At 39.3% G+C, this 19,779-nt stretch overlaps 1 protein-coding gene across 2 annotated transcripts in view; it reads left to right on the forward strand.

Annotated features, from left to right (window-relative positions):
- The first annotated feature begins 4,396 nt into the window (after positions 1-4,396).
- DNA2 (DNA replication helicase/nuclease 2) overlaps positions 4,397-19,779 on the forward strand; it is a 52,932-nt gene continuing 37,549 nt past the window's right edge. Inside the window, exons 1-6 of one of the 2 annotated variants that reach the window (XM_077778674.1) lie at positions 4,397-4,442; positions 4,773-4,854; positions 6,279-6,461; positions 7,482-7,665; positions 10,083-10,228; positions 17,538-17,669. In XM_077778674.1, the coding sequence (XP_077634800.1) occupies positions 4,787-4,854; positions 6,279-6,461; positions 7,482-7,665; positions 10,083-10,228; positions 17,538-17,669 (713 nt within the window). In that variant the 5' untranslated portion in view covers positions 4,397-4,442; positions 4,773-4,786. Of the gene's footprint in view, positions 4,443-4,772; positions 4,855-6,278; positions 6,462-7,481; positions 7,666-9,314; positions 9,331-10,082; positions 10,229-17,537; positions 17,670-19,779 lie in introns of those variants that run through there. The other variant, XM_077778675.1, reaches the window with a different exon arrangement.

The raw sequence follows: 19,779 nt of genomic DNA on the forward strand, positions 1-19,779 counted from the left end.
CTTTGTGAGCGAATGAGAAGCAACAAACCGGGTTGGAGAAGTACACAAAGGCCAGACCACTGAGGGCTCTAAAGGATATGGTAAGAATTTTGTCTTTTTTCCTAAATACAATGGGAAATGCTTGAAGGTTTTCAGTAGGGGAATAAAATTGTCTGATTATGTTTTTACAAAGATCACTCTGCTTTGTCCACAAAGTTTGCAGTTAAAACAGAAATCAGGAGGGGCACCTGGGTGGCTCAGTCAGTTGAGTCTCTGACTTCAGCCCCACTCATGACCTCAAGGTTCACGAGCATTGGGCTCTGTTCTGTCAGCTTGGAGCCTGGAGCTTGCTTCAGATTCTGTGTCTCCCTCTCTCTCTGCCCCTCCCCAGCTTGCACTCTGTCTCTCTTTCTCTCAAAAATAAATAAAAACATTTTTTTAAATTAAAAATAATCCAAAAAAAGAGAAATCAGGGATGCCCTCCTTGGTGGCTCAGTTGGTTGAGTGTCCGACTTCTACTCAGGTATGATCTCATGGTTCGTGAATTTGAACACCTTATTGGGCTTGCAGATGCCCTGCCAAGCCCACTTCAGATCCTTTTCCTTTCTTTCTGCCCCTGGCCTGCTCACGATCTCTCTCAAAAATAAGTAAACATTTAGAAAAAAAAGAAAAATCAACAAAAATCAGCATTAGGACAACGGAGAAAATTACAAATGCCAAAACTGGTGTTTTGAAAAGATCTACAAATTGTTAAGTTCCTAGCTAGACTGATAACTAAAAAAGAAAGAATACAAAGTACTAAACTAAGAATTAAAAAAGAAGGGGCACCTGGGAGGCTCAGTTGGTTGAGCATCTGACTTTGGCTCAAGTCATCTCTTGGTCTGAGTTCAAGCCTCATATCAGGCTCTGTGCTGACAGTTCAGAGCCTGGAGCCTGCTTGGGATTCTGTGTCTCCCTCTCTGACCCTCTGTCCCTACCCCATTTGTGTGCGTCCACACGGGCGCGTGCTCTCTCTCTCTTAAAAATAAATAAACATTAAGAAAAAAAACCTCAAAGAATTCTTTTTTTTATTTTTTTTTTAAGGTTTTTATTTATTTCTAGGAGAGAGAGGGAGAGACAGCGTGAGCAGAGGAGGGTCAGAGAGAGNTAGGGATCCTAGGAATATTAAAAAGATAATAAGGAATTCCTAAATAACTCTTTGCCAAAGAATTTAACAATTTAGATGAAATGGACAGAAACCTTGAAAATCACACCAAAACCACCATAGATGAAACAAAAAATCTACACAGCCAATTTAAAAAATTGTATTTATCAAAAATTCTTCCGCAAAGAAACTCCAGGCTCTGGGTGCCTGGCAGGCTCAGTGGAGTGTGCAACTCTTGATCTTAGGGTGGTGGGTTCAAGCTTCATGCTGGGTGTAGAGATTACTTAAAAAAAAAAAAAAATCTTAAAGAAAAAAAGGAACTCCAGGCTCAGATGTGAATTCTAATGAACATCTAAGAAGGAAATAATTTACAAATTTTCAGAAATTAGAAGACAAAGAGCACTTCCCAACTCATGTTATGATGCCAGCATAACTTTGATATCGAAACCTGACAAAGTTTTTACAAGTAAATTATAGACCAGTATCTTTCAAAAGCAAAGATGAGAAAATCCTTAACAACATATCAAATTGGGGTGCCTGGATATCTCAGCCAATAGAGCATGTGACTCTTGATCACAGGGTCATGAGTTGGGTGTAGAGATTACTTTAAAAAAAGAAAATAGGAGCTCCTGGGTGGCTCGGTCAGTTAAGTTTCAGACTTCATCTCATGTTATGATCTCATGGTTCGTGAGTTCCAGCCCCATGTTGGGCTCTGTGCTGATAGCTCAGAGCCTAGAGCTGTGTCTGCCTTTCTCTGTCCCTCCCCTAGTCACTCTCTCAAAAATAAATAAACATTTTAAAAAATTAAAAATTAAATTAAAGTATTCAACATTAGCAAATCAAATCCAGTGATACATAAAAAGTTTATTATATCATTACTGAGTTTATCCTAAGATTGCCAGATTGTTTAAAAATCTAAAGTCAGTAGTGTAATTTCCAATAATAACAGAATAAAGGAGAAAATGCACATGATCCTTCAGTAGATGCAGAAAAAGTACTTTATAAAAACTACTCACTTTACGGGCGACTGTTTGGCTCAGTCAGTTGATCACCTGACTCTTGATTTTGGCTCAGGTCGTTGTCCCAGGGTTGTGGGATCCTGCCCCACTTCTGGCCCCGTGCTGAGTGTGGAGGCTGCTTGGGATTCTCTCACTCTCCTTCTGCACCCCTCCCCCCACTCAAACACACACTCTCTCTCTCTCTCAAATTAAAAACGAAAACAAACACACACACACAAAATCACATTAGAACAGAAGAGACCAGGGACACCTGGCTGGATCAGTCAGAAGAGAGAGTGACTCTTGATCTCAGGGTTGTAAGTTCCAGCAACACATTGGGTATAGAGATTACTTGAAAATAAAATCTCTGCCCCTCCACCATATGCATGCATGCATTCCTCTCTCTCAAAATAAATAAATAAACTTAACAAAACAGTGTGTTGCAGTTTTCTATGTTAGAGATAATGATAGGGTACTGACAGTGGAGATGGAAAGGAATGAAGAGATTCAAGATAGTTTTAGAGGTTGAATCTATGTCTGCCTATGGATTGGATGTAAGCAATAACAGAAAAGAATCAAGATGACTTCTGGGTTTCTGGCCTGGTGTTTTGGGTGAATAGTGCTATTACTGAGAAGAATAATAGGTCTGTCAAGAAAATTAAAAATTCCATTTTGGCCATGTTATAATTAAAGACTCTGCCCCCCCCCCCAATATTTCTAAATGTAGATATCAAGTAGTAGTTGTGTTTTTGAATTCAGAGGAAAAGCCTTGCCTTTACACCTGAATTTGAGAATTGGCAGGATAGAGATGGTATTTAAAGCCACAAGAATTAAAAGTAATAATAAAATAAAGCCATGAGAATGTTTGAAAAAACCTAGGGAATTGGTGGACAGAAAAATACATCCAGAAACAGAAATCAGAGGACTTTCAACATTTAGAGATTGGGCAGAAAATGAAGAGACAATATAGGAGATTGAAGAGGGCCTGTGAGATTGGAGGAAAACTAGATGAGTGTGGTGTCATAGGTTGAAAATCTGTATGTATTGGGGCGCCTGAGTGGCTCTGTCGGTTAAGCATGTGACTTCGGCTCAGGTTATGATCTCATGGTTTGTGAGTTTAAGCCCTGCATGGGGCTCTGCTGACAGCTCAGAACCTGGAGCCTGCTTTGGATTCTGTGTCTCCCTCTCTCTCTGCCCATTCCCTGCTCATGCTCTCTCTGTCTCTCTCTCAAAAACAGACATTAAAAAAAATCTGTATCTATTGCAGGGAAGGCTTTTCTAAGAAAATTTTTTCTAAGAATTTCTCATAAATTTTGTATGAATAAACATGAATATAAAAGATGATTTTTGATAAAGATTATTTTAATATTTTAAGATTAAGAGTAGGGTAAGGGCAGAGAGAGAGAGAGAGAGAGAGAGAGAGAGAGGGAATCCCAAGCAGGCTCCATGCTGTCAGCTTGGAGCCCCATGCAGGGCTCAGACTCAAGAACTATAAGATCATGACCTGAGCCAAAATCAAGAATCAGATGCTTAACCCACTGAGCTACCCAGGTGCTCCATAAAGATTATTTTAAAATGGGATGATGGGGGTGCTTGGCTGGCTCAGTCAGTGGAGCCAGTGACTCAAGTTGTGAGTTCAAGCCCCATGTTAGGTATATACATTACTGAAAAAAAAAAGTTTTGCTCTCAGGGTGACCAGGAGAGAGATGAAATAAATCCATCAAGGTAACATCTTTATTTATTTATTTATTTAATTTTTAAAGTTTATTTATTTTGAGATAGAACCAGCCGGGAAGTGGCAGAGAGAGGTGGGGGGGTTGTGAGGGGAGACAGACGGTTCAAAGCAGGCTTTTCAGGGACAGCAGAGAGTCCAATGCAGGGCCTCTAACTCACCAACAGCAAGATCAGGACCTTAGCCAAGGTCAGATGCTCAAAGGAGGGAGCCACCTAGGCTCCCCAAGGTAACATCTTTGAAAGGTGGGAGACACTGGGCCACATTACAAGTCTGAGAGGAATCCACTAGTGAGGGCCACATTGATGATACAAGAGAATTACCGAAGAGGTGAAGAAACAAGCCCCTTGAGTGAGTATAAGCAGTATTTCTCATTCATCGGTGGACTTTGTCCACTGCTGAAAAAAGTGGAAAGAGGATATAAGACAAGAACAGATGTTAGTACTTTTGTAGATTTAGTCGTGACATCATGAGGACGTTCCTATCTGATGGCTTCTATTTTCTCAATTTTCTAGAAAAAAAAGGAGGCGAGGTTGTTTCCCTAAAGAATGGAAAATTACGCTCTCTAACAAGGAACGCCTGGGTTTGGGTAATTGGTTCTCTTCTAACCAAGAGTGTGTGTTGAGCGTGGATTGGCGTGTCTAGAGAAAATGCAAGAGTATTTGGTTAGGGCCACATTACGAAAACTCCCTGGTTTCCAAACGCTAAAGCAAGGGAGCAAGCATCTCCTAGGATCTCCGCCCAGGGGCAGCGCTCCGCCCGGGTCGCGCGGGGCTGGGAGGGGCTGCTTCGCGCAGGTCACTTGGGACTGCGGCGGGCAGGCGGGCATGCGCATGCGCGCGGCGCCTCGCGGACTCGCGCTTCTTTTTCTACTCTGAGGTGCTCTGTTTCCCTGATTTTAACTGGCGACTGTTTGCAGTGTCTGCGCCCGGGATGTTGCAGCTGGAAGAACTGGAGTTGTTGAAGAGTCTCGGGGGAGAGGCTGGTCCGCCGGCGGAGCTGTGAGTGGAGCGGAGGGAGGGTCTGGGAGCAAGGCGGGAGATTTGAAAGAAAGAAGAGGGAGAGGCGGCACCCAACCCGGGGAGCCGGGCTCGGGATAAAATGACCTCTCTCGGGTCCCAGGGCGCCCGACGAGTTTCCCGAGCTGGGATCTGTTTCACAGGGTTCTCTTTGGGGGCGCACTTGGGCCGGAGCCCGAAGACTGCTCACTCAACAGTTCATTCCTGTCGGCGTTCGGGGAGTGCCAGCCGCCTTCAACTAGCCTTCATAAAGGGAAATTGCAACTGCCAGATGCTTTTCTCGATGTGTAGTTGGAGAAGCTTACTTATCTCACGGGGAACTCTGCATCCCTACTTGGACTAAATGGTCAGGGCAATTTGACTCAGAGTCATGGCGTGGAATTATTTTCAGTTAATAATAACGATACTTATTGTTGATGGATCTTTGCGTTTTGGGGTTTAATCAGCAATACCTTAGCGAGATCCTTAAGGCGTCCCAAATGAGCCTTGGGAATTTCACAGCCTGAGGCTTCCTGGAGTAGTTGAATGAGGTGATTACAAAGTATAAGAGTCTAGGTTTGGGTGGCAAAGATAATTTTAGGGTAATATGGAAGGCATTTGGTGTTATAATTAGAGAGGTAATGACTTTGGACTCATACTGTCACTGATAAAGGCTGCAGTCAAACTGGAAAGACTAAAGAGGGACTTGATGTTTTCTAGAGCCGTTAGAGCAATTCTGCATAGTTTTCAGGCGGCTAGCATCAACGGATAAAAGTATTGTGCAGTTGACTTGCCCAATATAAATGAGAAATTCCTGAGTTGAGTTACTGTGTGAATGAACTAATGTGACAGGTATTAAGCTTGCTTTTCTCTAGGAAGTAGGCGCTAGTTGATTCACACTGAATTTTACAGAAAGATTTCCTTCATTAAATCGTAGGTTAGATTAGATGATTTCTTAGTAGGCTCCTAAAGATTAATATAATACTGTGGCTTAAGGTAGGACTTCAGCAAACCACCCACTCTATGGTTTTCCCTAACAATACTTTTCATTTACAAAAAAGATAGTGTACAAGACATTTACTTTTTGGGAGGGTTTGGACCAGTGGCAGGAATTTGTTATTTGATATTTCTCAATTTATCCTTAATCCTCACAATCATGGATGTCTCACGGAGCTCCTGAGTACTAATACAGTATTTGGAAAAATTCATATCCTAAGCATGTTTTAAATGGTATTACTTTTGGGAAGTTTTATAATAGGAATTCTGCTATGTCTTTGCTCTCTTAATTTTTACCTATTTTAGCTAATAGTCATTGTGATAAAATTTCTAGAAGAAACAAACCTAGAAAACTAGAAGGCTGGTTTATAGATAAAGGAAGTTGGATGGCTTATTTCATGCTACAGCAGTTTTGTTTGTGTATGCTTTAGATTTCAGAAGAAAGTGGAAGCTTCCTTTTCTAAAACAATTCTGAGCCGAGGAATGGATAACCGGTACCTGGTATTAGCAGTCAATACTGTACAGAATGAAGAAGGAAACCATGAAAAGCACCTAATCATCACTGGTTCCCAGTCACTAAAATATAAAGAACTGTGTATCCTTAGGAATGACTGGTAATTTTTTGTGTGACTTTGAGTACTTATCTGGCTTAAGAATCTTAAGGGAGTAAATATTGATCTGAATTAATTCCACGTAAACATTTTGCTCATTACCTCAGCATCTCAAAGCCCTTATTCTAAAACTTGATCTTGGGGCACCTAGGTGGCTCAGTCGGTTGACCGCCTGACTTTGGCTCAGGTCATGATCTCACGGTTTGTGGGTTCGAGCCCCGTGTCGGGCTCAGTGCTGACAGCTCAGAGACGGGAGCCTGCTTCAGATTCTGTGTCTCCCTCTCTCTCTGACCCTCCCCTGCTCATGCTGTCTCTCTCTCAGAAACAAATAAAACATTAAAAAATAAAATAAAATAAAACTTGATCTTTATTGTCATTTGAAAATTAATTACGGGGTAACCTGTGTGGCTCATTCAGTTAAGCGTCCAACTTAAGATGTGTGTGTGCACATGAGCTTGGGGAAAGAACAGAGAGAGCGGAGAGAGAATCCCAAGCAGACTCCATTCTGAAGCCCCAAATTAGGGCTCAGTCTCACAGTTCATGAGATTGAACCAAAATTGAGTTAGATGCTTAACCATCGGTGCCACCCAGTTGCCCCACTATGTTTTTATTCTTAACACATTGGGTTTAGCTTCATGTCTCAAGACTTACAGAAACTGTAGAAATGCTAGAAATCTTAGGAATGAGAGAGTTATTATTGAACTAAGCTAATCCATAATTGGACTATGTATTAACGCTATTAAAGATTTGATAGCTTTTGCAGCAGATGATGCTAACACTAAACCGTTTTCCTTTTTGATATATAAGACCCCTGAGTGTTTTCAGTTGTATTGCAAAGGTAGAAAGGAGTAAAGTGACTAGGAGTTGATTCAGAAGACTGCATTCTAGTATTGAATTATTTTGAAAGATCCAGAAATTTACAAATACTGTTCCTTCAGGTACAATATTCATTTGCTTTTTGAAGCTTCCTGAATATATTTAAATGTAGGAACCTAAACTATGTATACTTTGCTTTATTTTTAGGTGCTCTGTACCAGTGGAGCCAGGTGACATCATTCATTTGGAGGGAGACTGTGTATCTGATACTTGGATAATAGATGAAGATTTTGGATATTTGATTTTATATCCAGACATGCTGATTTCTGGCACAAGCATAGCCAGTAGTATTCGATGTATGAGAAGAGCTGTCCTGAGTGAAACTTTTAGGGTGAATAATATTAGCAGCTAATGTTTCTACAGGGTCTTAGAGTTTACAGAGCACTTTTATACTCTTATTTCATTTATTCCTCACAACATTCCTGTGAGGTAGATGGTAATAATCAGCTGCATTTTACAGATGAGGAAAATCAGGCTCAGAGAGGTTAAATGACTTACCAAGAGTTACTGTAGCTAGTAAGTGGCAGTGCTGGGACTCAAGTCCAGGTGACTGAATCCTTTGAATCTTGATCAACACTTAATAATTAATTCTAATGATAAAAGTAATGTAAGTGATGATATTTTTATTTTTTTTATTTTTGAGACAGAGAGAGAGTGAGCCACAGAATCTGAAACAGGCTCCAGGCTCTGAGCTGTCAGCACAGAGCCTAATGCGGGGCTCGAACCCACGAACCGTGAGATCATGACCTGAGCCAAAGTCGGATGCTTAACCGACTGAGCCACCCAGGTGCCCCAGTGATGATATTTTTTTATTTAATGCATCTAAGTATTTCCAAACTTGGCTTCATGCAATTTCCAATAAAAATAAATGTGACCATCTCTCTTAAAAAAATATTCTGGAAAATTTCAAACATACACAAATAGATGATTATAATAAATTCCCACGTACCCAGTTTGCCATTCTCAGACATTATACTATTTTGCATGTAAATGAAGGATCTTTTAAAAATGTAAATAATATCTTTATCATACACCATAAAATTAAAAGTATTTCCTTTAATTAATATAATGGCCAGATAATGTCCCATTATTTCTCTCTAATGTCTTTAATAGAAAATAGTTTTTTTTTTTTTTTTTTTTTATTATTTTTTTTTTTTNTGGCAGTCAGCACAGAGCCCGACGCGGGGCTCGAACCCACGAACCGTGAGATCATGACCTAAGCGAAAGTCGAACGCTTAACCGACTAAGCCACCCAGGCGCCCCAGAAAATAGTTTTTTATTCAGTTGGTTTGTTAGGATCAGTCAGAATCCAAACAAGGCTTTGTTTTTTATTTTTATTTTTTTTAAGATTTTATTTTTAAGGAATCTCTGTACCCAGTGTGGGGCTTGAAGCCACAACCCCGAGATCAAGAGTCACATGCTTTACCGACTGAGGTAGTCAGGCACCCCCAAACAGAGTCTTTGATTTATGGTTTGATATATCTCCTAAGTTTCTTTTTATCTTTTAATCTATATTAGTTTTGCCTATTCTCACCCTCTTTGTTTCAGTTCTATTTATTATAGAACCTGGGTTTTTATTTGTTTATTTCTACTTTCAGGGTATTTTAAAAATTATACAATTTATATGTATGTAAAAACAAAAATTCTTATAAAAACTACTTTGTAATTCTTTTAGACTTGTAAAGAACTTGCATAAATAGTGAAGAGAATCCCTTAGTAAATTAATTTTTTAAATTCCTGAAGCATGTTTTGGTGGACTTTATCTAGTTTTTTTATAGCTTTAAGGGGAACATCTAGGCTAAGAAAAGGGTTAATTGAGAAATAACGTGTCTTTGTTTTCATTTCTGTTTTAAAAAATTATTTTTAATGTTTATTTTTGAGAGAGGCAACATGAGCGAGGTGGGGCAGAGAGACACACACAAAATCCAAAGCAGGCTCCAGGTTCTGAGCTGTCCGCATAGAGCCCATGAACTGTGAGATCATGACTTGAGATGAGGTCAGTCAGACACTCAACCAATTGAGTCTCCCAGGTGTCCTTTTCTGTTTTGAAATACTGTTTCTTTTTGAGTGGAGGGAACTTGTCAAAAATCTGTGCTGTAAATTTAAATTTTATGTTTGAATAATGTCTTTTACTTACATGAGTTTATGAGCCATGGCTTTATTGCGTTTTATTTGGGTAGATTATAAAGTGAAATTAGAAAAGAATATATTAAATATTTGAGAATATGTTGAGCCTTTTTCATATAGTTTATTTTTAATATTTTCCAAGTGGAAATTACTGATTTTCTTTAAAAAAAATAACATGCTTGTGGGTCATCTGGGTGACTTAGTCAGTTGAATGTCTGACTTTGGCTCAGATTATGATCTCACGGCTTAGGAGTTCAAGCCCTATGTCAGACTCTGTGCTGACAGCTCAGATCCTGGATCCTGCTTTGGATTCTGTGTCCCTCTTATGCTCTGCTCCTCCCTGGCTCATGCTCTCTTTCTCTGTCTGTCTTTCAGGAATAAACAAAACATTTTAAAAATTAAAAAAAAATAACATGCTTGTAAATTAATTCTAAATTCTGAATAGAAGAAAATGAAAGTCACCTGTAATTCTACTTACTAGAATAAAAATTGTTTAATATTTTTGCATTTGTCTCACTAGTACAGTTTGGCTATGGTTAAAATAGGTTAAGTAGTAAATATGAGTTCATGTGTGTTAATGTGAAATAGAATGTCTGTATTTTTTTTTTTTTTTTTAAATAGAGCTCTAATCCAGCCACACGTCAAATGCTGATTGGTACAGTTCTTCATGAAGTATTTCAAAAAGCAATAAGCACTAGCTTTGCCCCAGAAAAGCTACAAGAATATGCTACTCAAACTATTCAAGAAATAAAGCATCTGAAGGAAATGTAAGTAGTACGAGACATGCTATAGGTACAATTCCATTATAAAATCTATTCCTGGACTCTAGAAGGTATTTGGCTAGTAGGCTATTACATATAAATCTGAGTGATATTAGAATACAGATTCTAGGGTTGTAGTAAGTACCCCACAGCAGTTCTGTGAAGAGTTTCCGAAATTGCAGAATAGAAACTCTTGAGCTAAAAAAATCTCTGAATATTCTGTACATGTGTACAGTAGATTCTTCAGCTGTTCTCAGAGAGTGTAAAAAATGTTTTGCCTTACTTCTAGTTATATGACATATTGAAAATTGTATGGGTTTGGGAATCAGATGGACCTAGTTTTACATTCTAGCTTTGCCAGTTTCAGGATTGAACAGGTTACAATTTTTTAAAGGTTTTGAAAAAGGCAGTAAATCCTATTTTGCCAACTTTTGCGACAGTGGAGAGAATATACATAAACCCACAAATGGCTAATTGTTGGCTGTTTCTGTCGTCCCTCCTATTGTAGACCATCTTTTTTTTCCACTACTAAATTATTTTTATTAGTGCAATTTTGATTTCCAGACTAGTTGACAAATGTAATTCTGTTTCGCTGTTTATATGGAAAAGTGTGTTCCAAAATGCTACATGACATATTTACTAATGACATACAACCTGTTGTCTTAAAAATATTTTAGGGGCGCCTGGGTGGCCCAGTTGGTTAAGCATCCGACTTCAGCTCAGGTCATGATCTCAGGGCTTGTGAGTTCGAGCCTGTGTTGGGCTCTGTGCTGACAGCTCAGAACCTGGAGCCTGCTTCAGATTCTGTGTCTCTATCTCTCTCTGCCCCTTTCCTGCTCATGCTCTGTCTCTCTGTCTCTCAAAAATAAATAAACATTAAAAAAAAAAAAAAAAATTTTAGATCCCTGACATGTGTCAAGCATTGTGTTCAGTGCTTTTAGGCATCTTATATAATCTCATAGCAACTGATACAAACTGAAAGACAGAGAAGTTCTCCCTTGGTCATGACTATATAGCATGACATTCAGAACATGAGTAGATTTCATAAAGCTTTTGCTTTAAGAGTTCTGTTTATTGCCTTATTTGCCACTTTGCATTTCAGTAAAACACAGCTGTTATTTATATTTTGCTTTTTTTATTTTTTAACGTTTATTCATTTGTTCTGAGATTGAGAGAGTGTGTGTGTGTGTATGTGTGTGTGCATGAGCAGGGGAAGGCAGAGAGAGGGAGAGAGAGTCTCCTAAACAGGTTCTGTGCTGTCAAAACAGAGCCTGATTCAGGGCTCGAACTCACAAACTGTGAGATCATGACCTGAGCTGAAATCCAGAGTAGGACAGTTAACCAACTGAGCTACCCAGGTCCCCCATTTTCTTTTTTAAAATTAGAAATTAGAAATTTTTTTAAATTAGAAACTTATTTTTTTAATGAAGGTAAAAATGTTAATTCCACTATAGTTAACATACAGTGTTATATTAGTTTCAGATGTACAGTATAGTGATTCAGCAATTCTGTATATTACTCTGTGCTTATCATAAGTGTACACTTAATCCCCTTCACCTATTTTACCATTCCATCACCCACTTCCATTGATAACTGTTTGTTTTCTATAGTTAAGAGTCTGTTTTTTGGTTTGTCTCTTTTCTTTGTTTCTTGTTCATTTATTTTGTTTCTTAAATTCCACATATGCATGAAATCATATGGTATTTGTCTTTCTGTAATGGACTTACTTCACTTACTATTGTACTCTCTAGAACCATCCATGTTATTGCAGATAGCAAGATTTCGTTCTTTTTTTATGGCTGGGTAATATTCCATTGTGTGTGTGTGTGTGTGTGTGTGTGTGTGTGTGTGTGTGTGTGTGTGTGTGTGTGTGTGTGTGTGTGTGTGTGTGTGTGTGTGTGTGTGTGTGTATCACATTTTCTTTATCCATTCATCTATCAGTGGACTCTTGGCCTGCTTCTATAATTTGGCTATTGTAAATAATGCTGCTACAAACATAGGCAGTGCATAAATCCTTTCAAATTAGTGTTTTTGTATTCTTGGGGTAAATACCCCGTAGTGTGATTAACGGACCAAAGAATAATTCTATTTTTAATTTTTTAAGGAACCTCCATACTGTTTTCCATAGTGACTGCACCAGTTTGTATTCCCACCAGCAGTGCAACAGAGGCGTTTTTTTTGTTTGTTTGTTTTTATTTTTCCACATCCTTGCCAACACTTGCCAAACATTTCAGAGTTTTAACTTTTTTTTGTCATATCTTAATCAGCATACAGTGATGCCTTATCTGTTGTGTATTAAATTGATTATTCCCCTGAAATAAATCATGTCAAAGCTTAGTGGCTTTTAATGACTAGAATCTAATCTATTACCTCATAGTTTCTGTAGGTTAGGAATTGAGAGGTGGTTTAGCTGGATGGTTCTGGCTCACAGTCTCCCATGTGGTCTCCCATGTGGAGCTGTAGTCATTCGAAGGGAGGATATGCTTCCATGATGATGCAAACAGCTGTTGTCATGCGGCCTGCAGTCCTAGCTGGCTGTTATAGTCATGAGGCCTCATTTTCTTGCCTTGTGAGCCTCTCTGTAGTGCTGTCTGAGGTGTCCTCACAACATGGCAGGTGCTACTTCAAATTAAAGGGTCTTATGAAGTAAGCAAGCAGGAAACTATAGTGCCTTTTTTTTTTTTTATGCCCCTGATGATGAATCATGTTGAGCATCTTTCCATGTGTCTGTTAGCCATCTGGATGTGCTCTTTGGGAAAGTGTCTCTTCATGTCTTTTGCTCATTTCTTCACTTGATTATTTGTTTTTTGGGTGTTGAGTTGGTAAGTTCTTTATAGATTTTGGATACTAACCCTTTATCTGATACATCATTTGCAAATATATTCTCCCATTCTGTCAGTTGACTTTTAGTTTTGCTGATTGTTTCCTTTGCTATGCGGAAGGGTTTTATCTTGGTGAGGTCCCAATAGTTCATTTTTGCTTTTGTTTCTCTTGCCTTTGGAGACATGTCAAGTAATAAGTTGCTGTGGCTGAGGTCAGAGAAGTTGTTGCCTGTTTTCTCCTATAGGATTTTGATGGCTTTCTGTCCTATGTTTGGGTCTTTCAACCACCTTGAGTTTATTTTTGTCTATAGTATAAGAAAGTGGTCCAGCATGTCGCTGTCCAGTTTTCCCAACACCGTTTGCTGAAAAGACTGTCTGTTCCATTGGATATTCTTTCCTGCTTTGTCAAAGATTAGTTGACCATATGTTTCTGGGTTCTCTATTCTGTTCCATTGATCTATGTGTCTGTTCTTGTGCCAGGACCATGCTGTTTTGATGATTATAGCTTCATAATACAAATTGAAGTCCGGAATTGTGATACCTCCAGCTTTGGTTTTCTTTTTTAGGATTGTTTTGGCTATTTGGGATCTTTTCCGGTTCCATACAAATTTTAGGGTTGTTTGTTCTAGCTCTGTGAAGAATGCTGGTGTTACTTTGATGGGGATTGAATTGAATATGTAGATTGGCTTGGATAGTATTGACATTTTAACAATATTTCTTCTTCCAATCAATGAGCATGGACTATTTTTCCATTTTTTGTGTGTCTTCTTGGATCTCTTTCATAAGCTTTCTATAGTTTTCAGTGCATAGATTTTTCACCTCTTTGGTTAGGTTTATTCCTAGATATTTCATGGTTTTTGGTAAAAAGGGAGATTTAAATGCAGAAGCCATCAAATAATGAGTGTGAACTGGTTTGGAGATTTTAAAAAGAGTCCTGCTCTGTAAGAAATAAAACACTTGGAAGCATCTGCGTAAGGAGATCATGACAGTGAAGAATGGCTCCAAGATGGTTAGAGAAAGTGATTTAGGAAAAGATTACCCAGGGGCATCTGGGTGGCTCAGTCAGTTAAGTGTCTGACTTTGGCTCAGGTCACAATCTCATGGTTCATAAGTGAGCCCTGCGTTGGGCTTTGTGCTGACAGCTCAGAGCCTGGAGCCTGCTTAGGATTCTGTGTTTCCCTCTCTTTCTGCCCCATCCCCACTTGTATTCTTTTTTTTTTTATTTTTTATTTTTTTNTTGTATTCTCTCTCTCTCTCTCTCTGTCTCAAAAATAAACATTAAAAAAGAATAATTTTTTAAAAAGGAAACATTTATCCAATTGTGCAGGTATTTCTAAAAAGATTACAAATTTGTGTATGCTATATTATAATAGTACAAGAAGGTATATGGTAAAAAAAATAAGTCCTTTCTCCCTGTATCCTACTGTCACCTGGTTACTTTCCCTAAATGCAGCCACTGCTATTAGTTTCTTATGTGTCCTTTCACAGAGATTTCAAACGTTTTATGTGTGACAATGTGTGTGTGTGTGTGTGCATCCACACTAAAATTGTACAATACCATGTATATTGATTGTTGTACACTTAAAGATTAAATCTTGCTGATCATTCCGTATCAGTACTGACCAAGCTGTCTCATTTTTAATTAATAATGGCATAATATTTCATTGTATGGAGGCACTATAATTTATTTAAGTATCTCCTTGGCATTTCAGTCTTTGTTTTTATTAGCAATCATATAAGAGATATCTTTTTAGAAAATATTTAAAAAGCATTTTCTTGAATGTTTTTTTTTTTTGAGAACGAGAGAGCTTGAGTAGGGGAGAGGCAGAGAGAGGGTGACAGAGAATCTGAAGCAGGCTCGGCACTGTCAGAGCAAAGCCTAACATGGTGCTTGAACCCATGAACTGTGAGAGCATTACCTGAGCCAAAGTTGGATGCTCAACCTACTGAACCACAGAGGCACCCCAAGATTTTTTTTTAAGTATGCTCCACACCCAATGGAGGGCTTGAACTCACTACCCTGAGATTAAGAGTCGCGTACTTTACTGACTGACTCAACCAGACACCCCTAAGAAATACTTTTCTACGTCTTTTATTTCATACCTGTGAGACATATATTGAGTTAAATACTTACAAGTGGAATTTGTTGGGCCACAGAATATATGTAGTTAAAACATTTTAAAATATTTTTATTTGGAAATAATTTCAAATTTATTATTATTTTTTAAAAAGTTTTTGATGTTTATTTTTGAGAGAGCGTGAACGAGTGGGGGAGGGGAAGAGAGAGAGAGACACACACACACACACACAGAGTCCGAAGTAGGTTTCAGGCTTGGAGCTGTCAGCACAGAGCCTGAAGTGGGGCTCAGACTCATGGACCATGAGATCATGACCTGAGCCGAAGTCGATGCTTAACCAACTGAGCCACCCAGGCGCCCCAATAATTTCAAATTTAGAAAAAAGTTGCAAGATTAATGCAGACAATATTCATGTACTATTTACTTGGATTCATCTGCTAAATGTGTGTGTGTGTGTATGTGTAGATTTTTCTCTTATGGTTGAGCAGTATACATCATGGCATACCCAGTGGGCTTTATACCATGAAGACACTAGCCATAGAACAGGTTGACCTGGGGTGCCCTGTGGGCTCAGGGGCCCATTGCAATGGGCAGAGCTGATCTTGCTCACCTTGCCTTCAGGCCTTTCCTTTCCACACTCTCTGGTGGTTGGGGCCAGGCATGTGGTGATGTTCGATGGCTGGGTAAGGGGCCTACGTACTTGGTGTGGCAGCTTGCTGCTAGCCAAGGACTTTGCTCATGGCTTGTTGTCACTAATGATCAGCCAGTTGGGCTCAGGGCTTATGCCCCTGAGTTAAAAATCATGATGTATAGTGTGTTTCCTAAGAATAGGCTTTTTTCTTATGTAATCATAGTATGGTTTCAACTTCAGGAAATTTAATATTGGTAGAATATTTTTGTCTGATCTCTCCACATTTTTGTTCAGTAATGTCCTTCATACCGTTTTCCCCCTCCAGGACAGGATTTCGTCTGGGTACACCTAGTACTTTGAATACTAAGCTTAATCTTGGGGTTGTTAGCTTGAGCCCCACTTTGAGTGTAGAGATTACTTAAATAAATAAAAATTTAAAAAACAAACATTAAAAATGTATTTTTTAAATATTTTTTTTTTTGAAGGAGAGACACAGAGCATGAGCAGAGGAGGGGCAGAGAAAGAGGGAGACACAGGATCTGAAGCAGGCTCCAAGCTCTGAGCTGTCAGCAGAGCCCTACATGGGGCTTGAACTCACGAGCAGTGAAATCATGAACTGAGCTGAAATTGGATGCTTAACCGACTGAGCCACCCAGGCATCCCAAAAATAAATAACATTTTGGGGGCACCTGGGTGGCTCAGTCGGTTGAGCGTCCGACTTCAGCTCAAGTCATGATCTCACAGTTCATGGGTTCGAGCCCCGAGTCGGGCTCTGTTCTGACAGCCAGCTCAGAGCCTGGAGCCTGTTTCAGATTCTGTATCTCCCTCTCTCTCTGACCCTCCCTGCTCATGCTGTCCTTCTCTCTCTCTCAGAAATTTAAAAATAAATAAATAAATAACATTTTGATAATTATTGCCATATTGTTCTGTATAGGCATTGTCCTAATTTACATTTTTGCTGGCAATATATGAATCCTTGTTTTCCCGCATTCTCACCTACCTCTTTTATCAACTAGAAGTTGCCAGATTTCAAGCAGCCTTTTCTAAGGATAACCTTTGCACCTCTGGTATTCTGAATGTGTGATCATTTGGGGTATTTTGGTATTAGCAGTTGCTGTCTGGCTTGAGGAATTTCAGCTTCTCTTTCAGCTTGAGGTTGCTCAGGAGACATAGTCTTGGCAGAGCTAGGGTTGCTAATTTTGTCCTCCCTGCTGAACCAGTTCTGTTGGAGGGCTCAGAGGGTTCTGCTGTCTTTAAGGTTGAATATTATTCCATTGTACATATGTACCACATTAAAAAAAAGATTTTTTAAAAAAATGTTTATTAGAGAGAGAGAGAGAGAGAGAGAGTGTGTGTGTGTGTGTGTGTGTGTGTGTGTGTGTATGAGCGGGGGAAGAGCAAAGAGCAGGGAGGACAAAGGATATGATTCAGGCTCTGTGCTGATATCAAGCCCCAAATAGGAGTTGAACCCACAAACCACAAGATCATGACCTGAGCTGAAATCAGACACTTAACCGATTGAGCCACCCAGACACCCCCAACAAAAATATTTTATTTATTTATTTTTTAAGTAGATTCTATCTCCATTGTAGGGCTTGAATTCATGATCCTGAGATTAAGAGTCGTATGTTCTATGACTGAGCCAGCTAGGTGCACCATGTATACACCACGTTAAATATCCATTTATTAGTTGATGGGTATCTTAAGTTTCTTATTTGGATGTTTTTGTCCTTATTTACTTTTTTCATATTTATGCTTTCATGTTTAATCTCTTATTTTGGCAGGTATCGCTTAAATTTGAATCAAGATAAGATAAAACAAGAAGTAGAGGAGTATCTTCCTTCATTTTCTAAATGGGCCGGAGATTTCATGCATAAATATATTTCAACTGACTTTCCTCAGATACAGCTCTCTCTGTAAGAAACTCATTTTGTTTATATGGTATTCATATGTTCAGACCAGGATTTCATTCTGTATGTTGAGTTAAAGCTTTTTAAAAGGTCAAGTTAGTACAACTAGCTTTTTAGTTTGCTTATTTTACTTTAATTTTATTTTTAAAAAAATTTTTTAGTGTTTTTTATTTATTTCTGAGAGAGAGAAAGAGACAGTGTGAGCAGGGGACGGTCAGAGAGTGAGGGTGATACAGAATCTGAAGCAGGCTCCAGGCTCTGAGCTAGCTATCAGCACAGAGCCTGATGCGGGGCTCGAACCCACGAACTGCGAGATCATGACCTGAGCCAAGGTTGGACACTTAACTGACTGAGCCACCCAGGCGCCCCCCAGATTTACTTTTAAAAGGAACATTGTGGGTGCTTTTTTGGGACTATGTCATAGAATAAGGGCAGAGATAGACAGACCAATATGGAGGCTCTTTCAAGAATTCAGGTAAGAGAAGCTGGTGGCTTAGACCACAGTGAAGGTTGTGGAAGTGATGAGACTCAGTTGGGTTTTGGTTAGACTTGAGAGGTGGAATTGCTAGGTTTTGGATCGGATGTGGAGTGTGAGGGAAAGAATAGTCAAAGTGATTCCAGGGGGAGCAAATGTGTTTAGAAGGGCATCAAGAGAGACTGGCAGAGGAGGATTTGGAGATGGGGAGTTAGACAACCATACTCAGGTTGTTCTGTGGTAGAGCACACAAATGGAATGGTAGCCAGAGGCTCATGTGGGCTTAAGAGAGATTTGCTGTTGTTTTGAAGATGGGAGGTATGACGTGTTCATGTGCTTATGGGGAGAGTTCCACAGCAAGGGCAAAATTCATCCTGAGAGATGGGAGAGGTCAGTTATGTCTTGAAGACAGGAGAAGGAATGAGGGAACACTAGTGGAAGGGTTGACTCTGAGAACACTTATTTCTTGGCATTGAAATCTCAGAAGTGGACTATTTCATCAAAGGTATTTAGAAATTTTACAACCTTTTCCATATTGCTAGAATTCTTCGAGAATTTTGTAATCAGTTTAGAAGGTTGCTAGTAATGTTTAAATGTCCTGTATCTGGGGTGCCTAGGTGGCTCAGTTGGCTAAGCAACAGACTCTTGATTTTGGCTCAGGTCACCATCTCGCAGTTGAGATCCAGCCCCAAGTCAGGCAGCGCAGAGGTTGCTTGGGATTCTCTCTTCCTTTCTCTCTCTGCTCTTCCCCCACTCTCTCTTCAGTGCACTGTCTCTCAAAATAAACATTAAAAAATAGAAAAAAATCCTTTTTGTATCTCTCCAGCTTGCACATACACATGCACTCTGTCTGTCTAAAAGTAAATAATAGTTAGGGGTGGCTCAGTTGGTTAAGCCTCTGACTCTTGGTTTGGGTTCAGGTCATGATCCCACTGTTTAATGAGTTCAGGCCTTGCATCGGGCTCTGTGCTGATTGCACAAAGCCTCCTTGGGATTCTCTCCCACCCTTTCTCTGCCCGTCCCTTGCTCACACTGTCTCTTTCTTTCTCAAAAATAAATAAATAAACTTAAAAAAATTTTTTAAATCCTGTATCTGTCAGCAGGATGTTAATTATTTTTATTTTATTATTATTATTATTTACAATTCAGTGACTTGCAATATATTTGTTGAGTTGTGCACCATCACCACAGTTTGCCAGGATTTAGATTTTTATATTATTTTATTTATTTTGAAATATGTATTTATTTATAAATTGACTTAAAAAATAAAATTAATTTAATTGTTTTTAAAGAGAGACCACACTTGAGCAGGGGAGAGAGGCAGAGGGAGAGAGAAAATCTTAAACAGGCTCCACACTAATCACGGAGCCCAGTGTAGGGCTCCATCTCATGACTCTGGGATCATGACCAGAGCTGAAATCATGAGTTGGATGCTTAACTGACTGAGCCACCTAGCCACCCCTTATAGTGTTTTTTTTTCAAAGTTTGTTTATTTTTGATAGAGCATGTGCAAACTGGGCAGGGGCAGAGAGACGGGGACAGAGGATCCAAAGCAGGCTCTGTGCTGATGGCAGTGAGCCTGATGTGAGGCTCGAACTTGTGAACTGTGAGAGCATGACCTGAGCCAAAGTCGAACACCCA

This window comes from Crocuta crocuta, unplaced genomic scaffold, assembly GCF_008692635.1.
Source record: "Crocuta crocuta isolate KB4526 unplaced genomic scaffold, BGI_CrCroc_1.0 scaffold167, whole genome shotgun sequence".
In the NCBI taxonomy this organism is placed as follows: domain Eukaryota; kingdom Metazoa; phylum Chordata; class Mammalia; order Carnivora; family Hyaenidae; genus Crocuta; species Crocuta crocuta.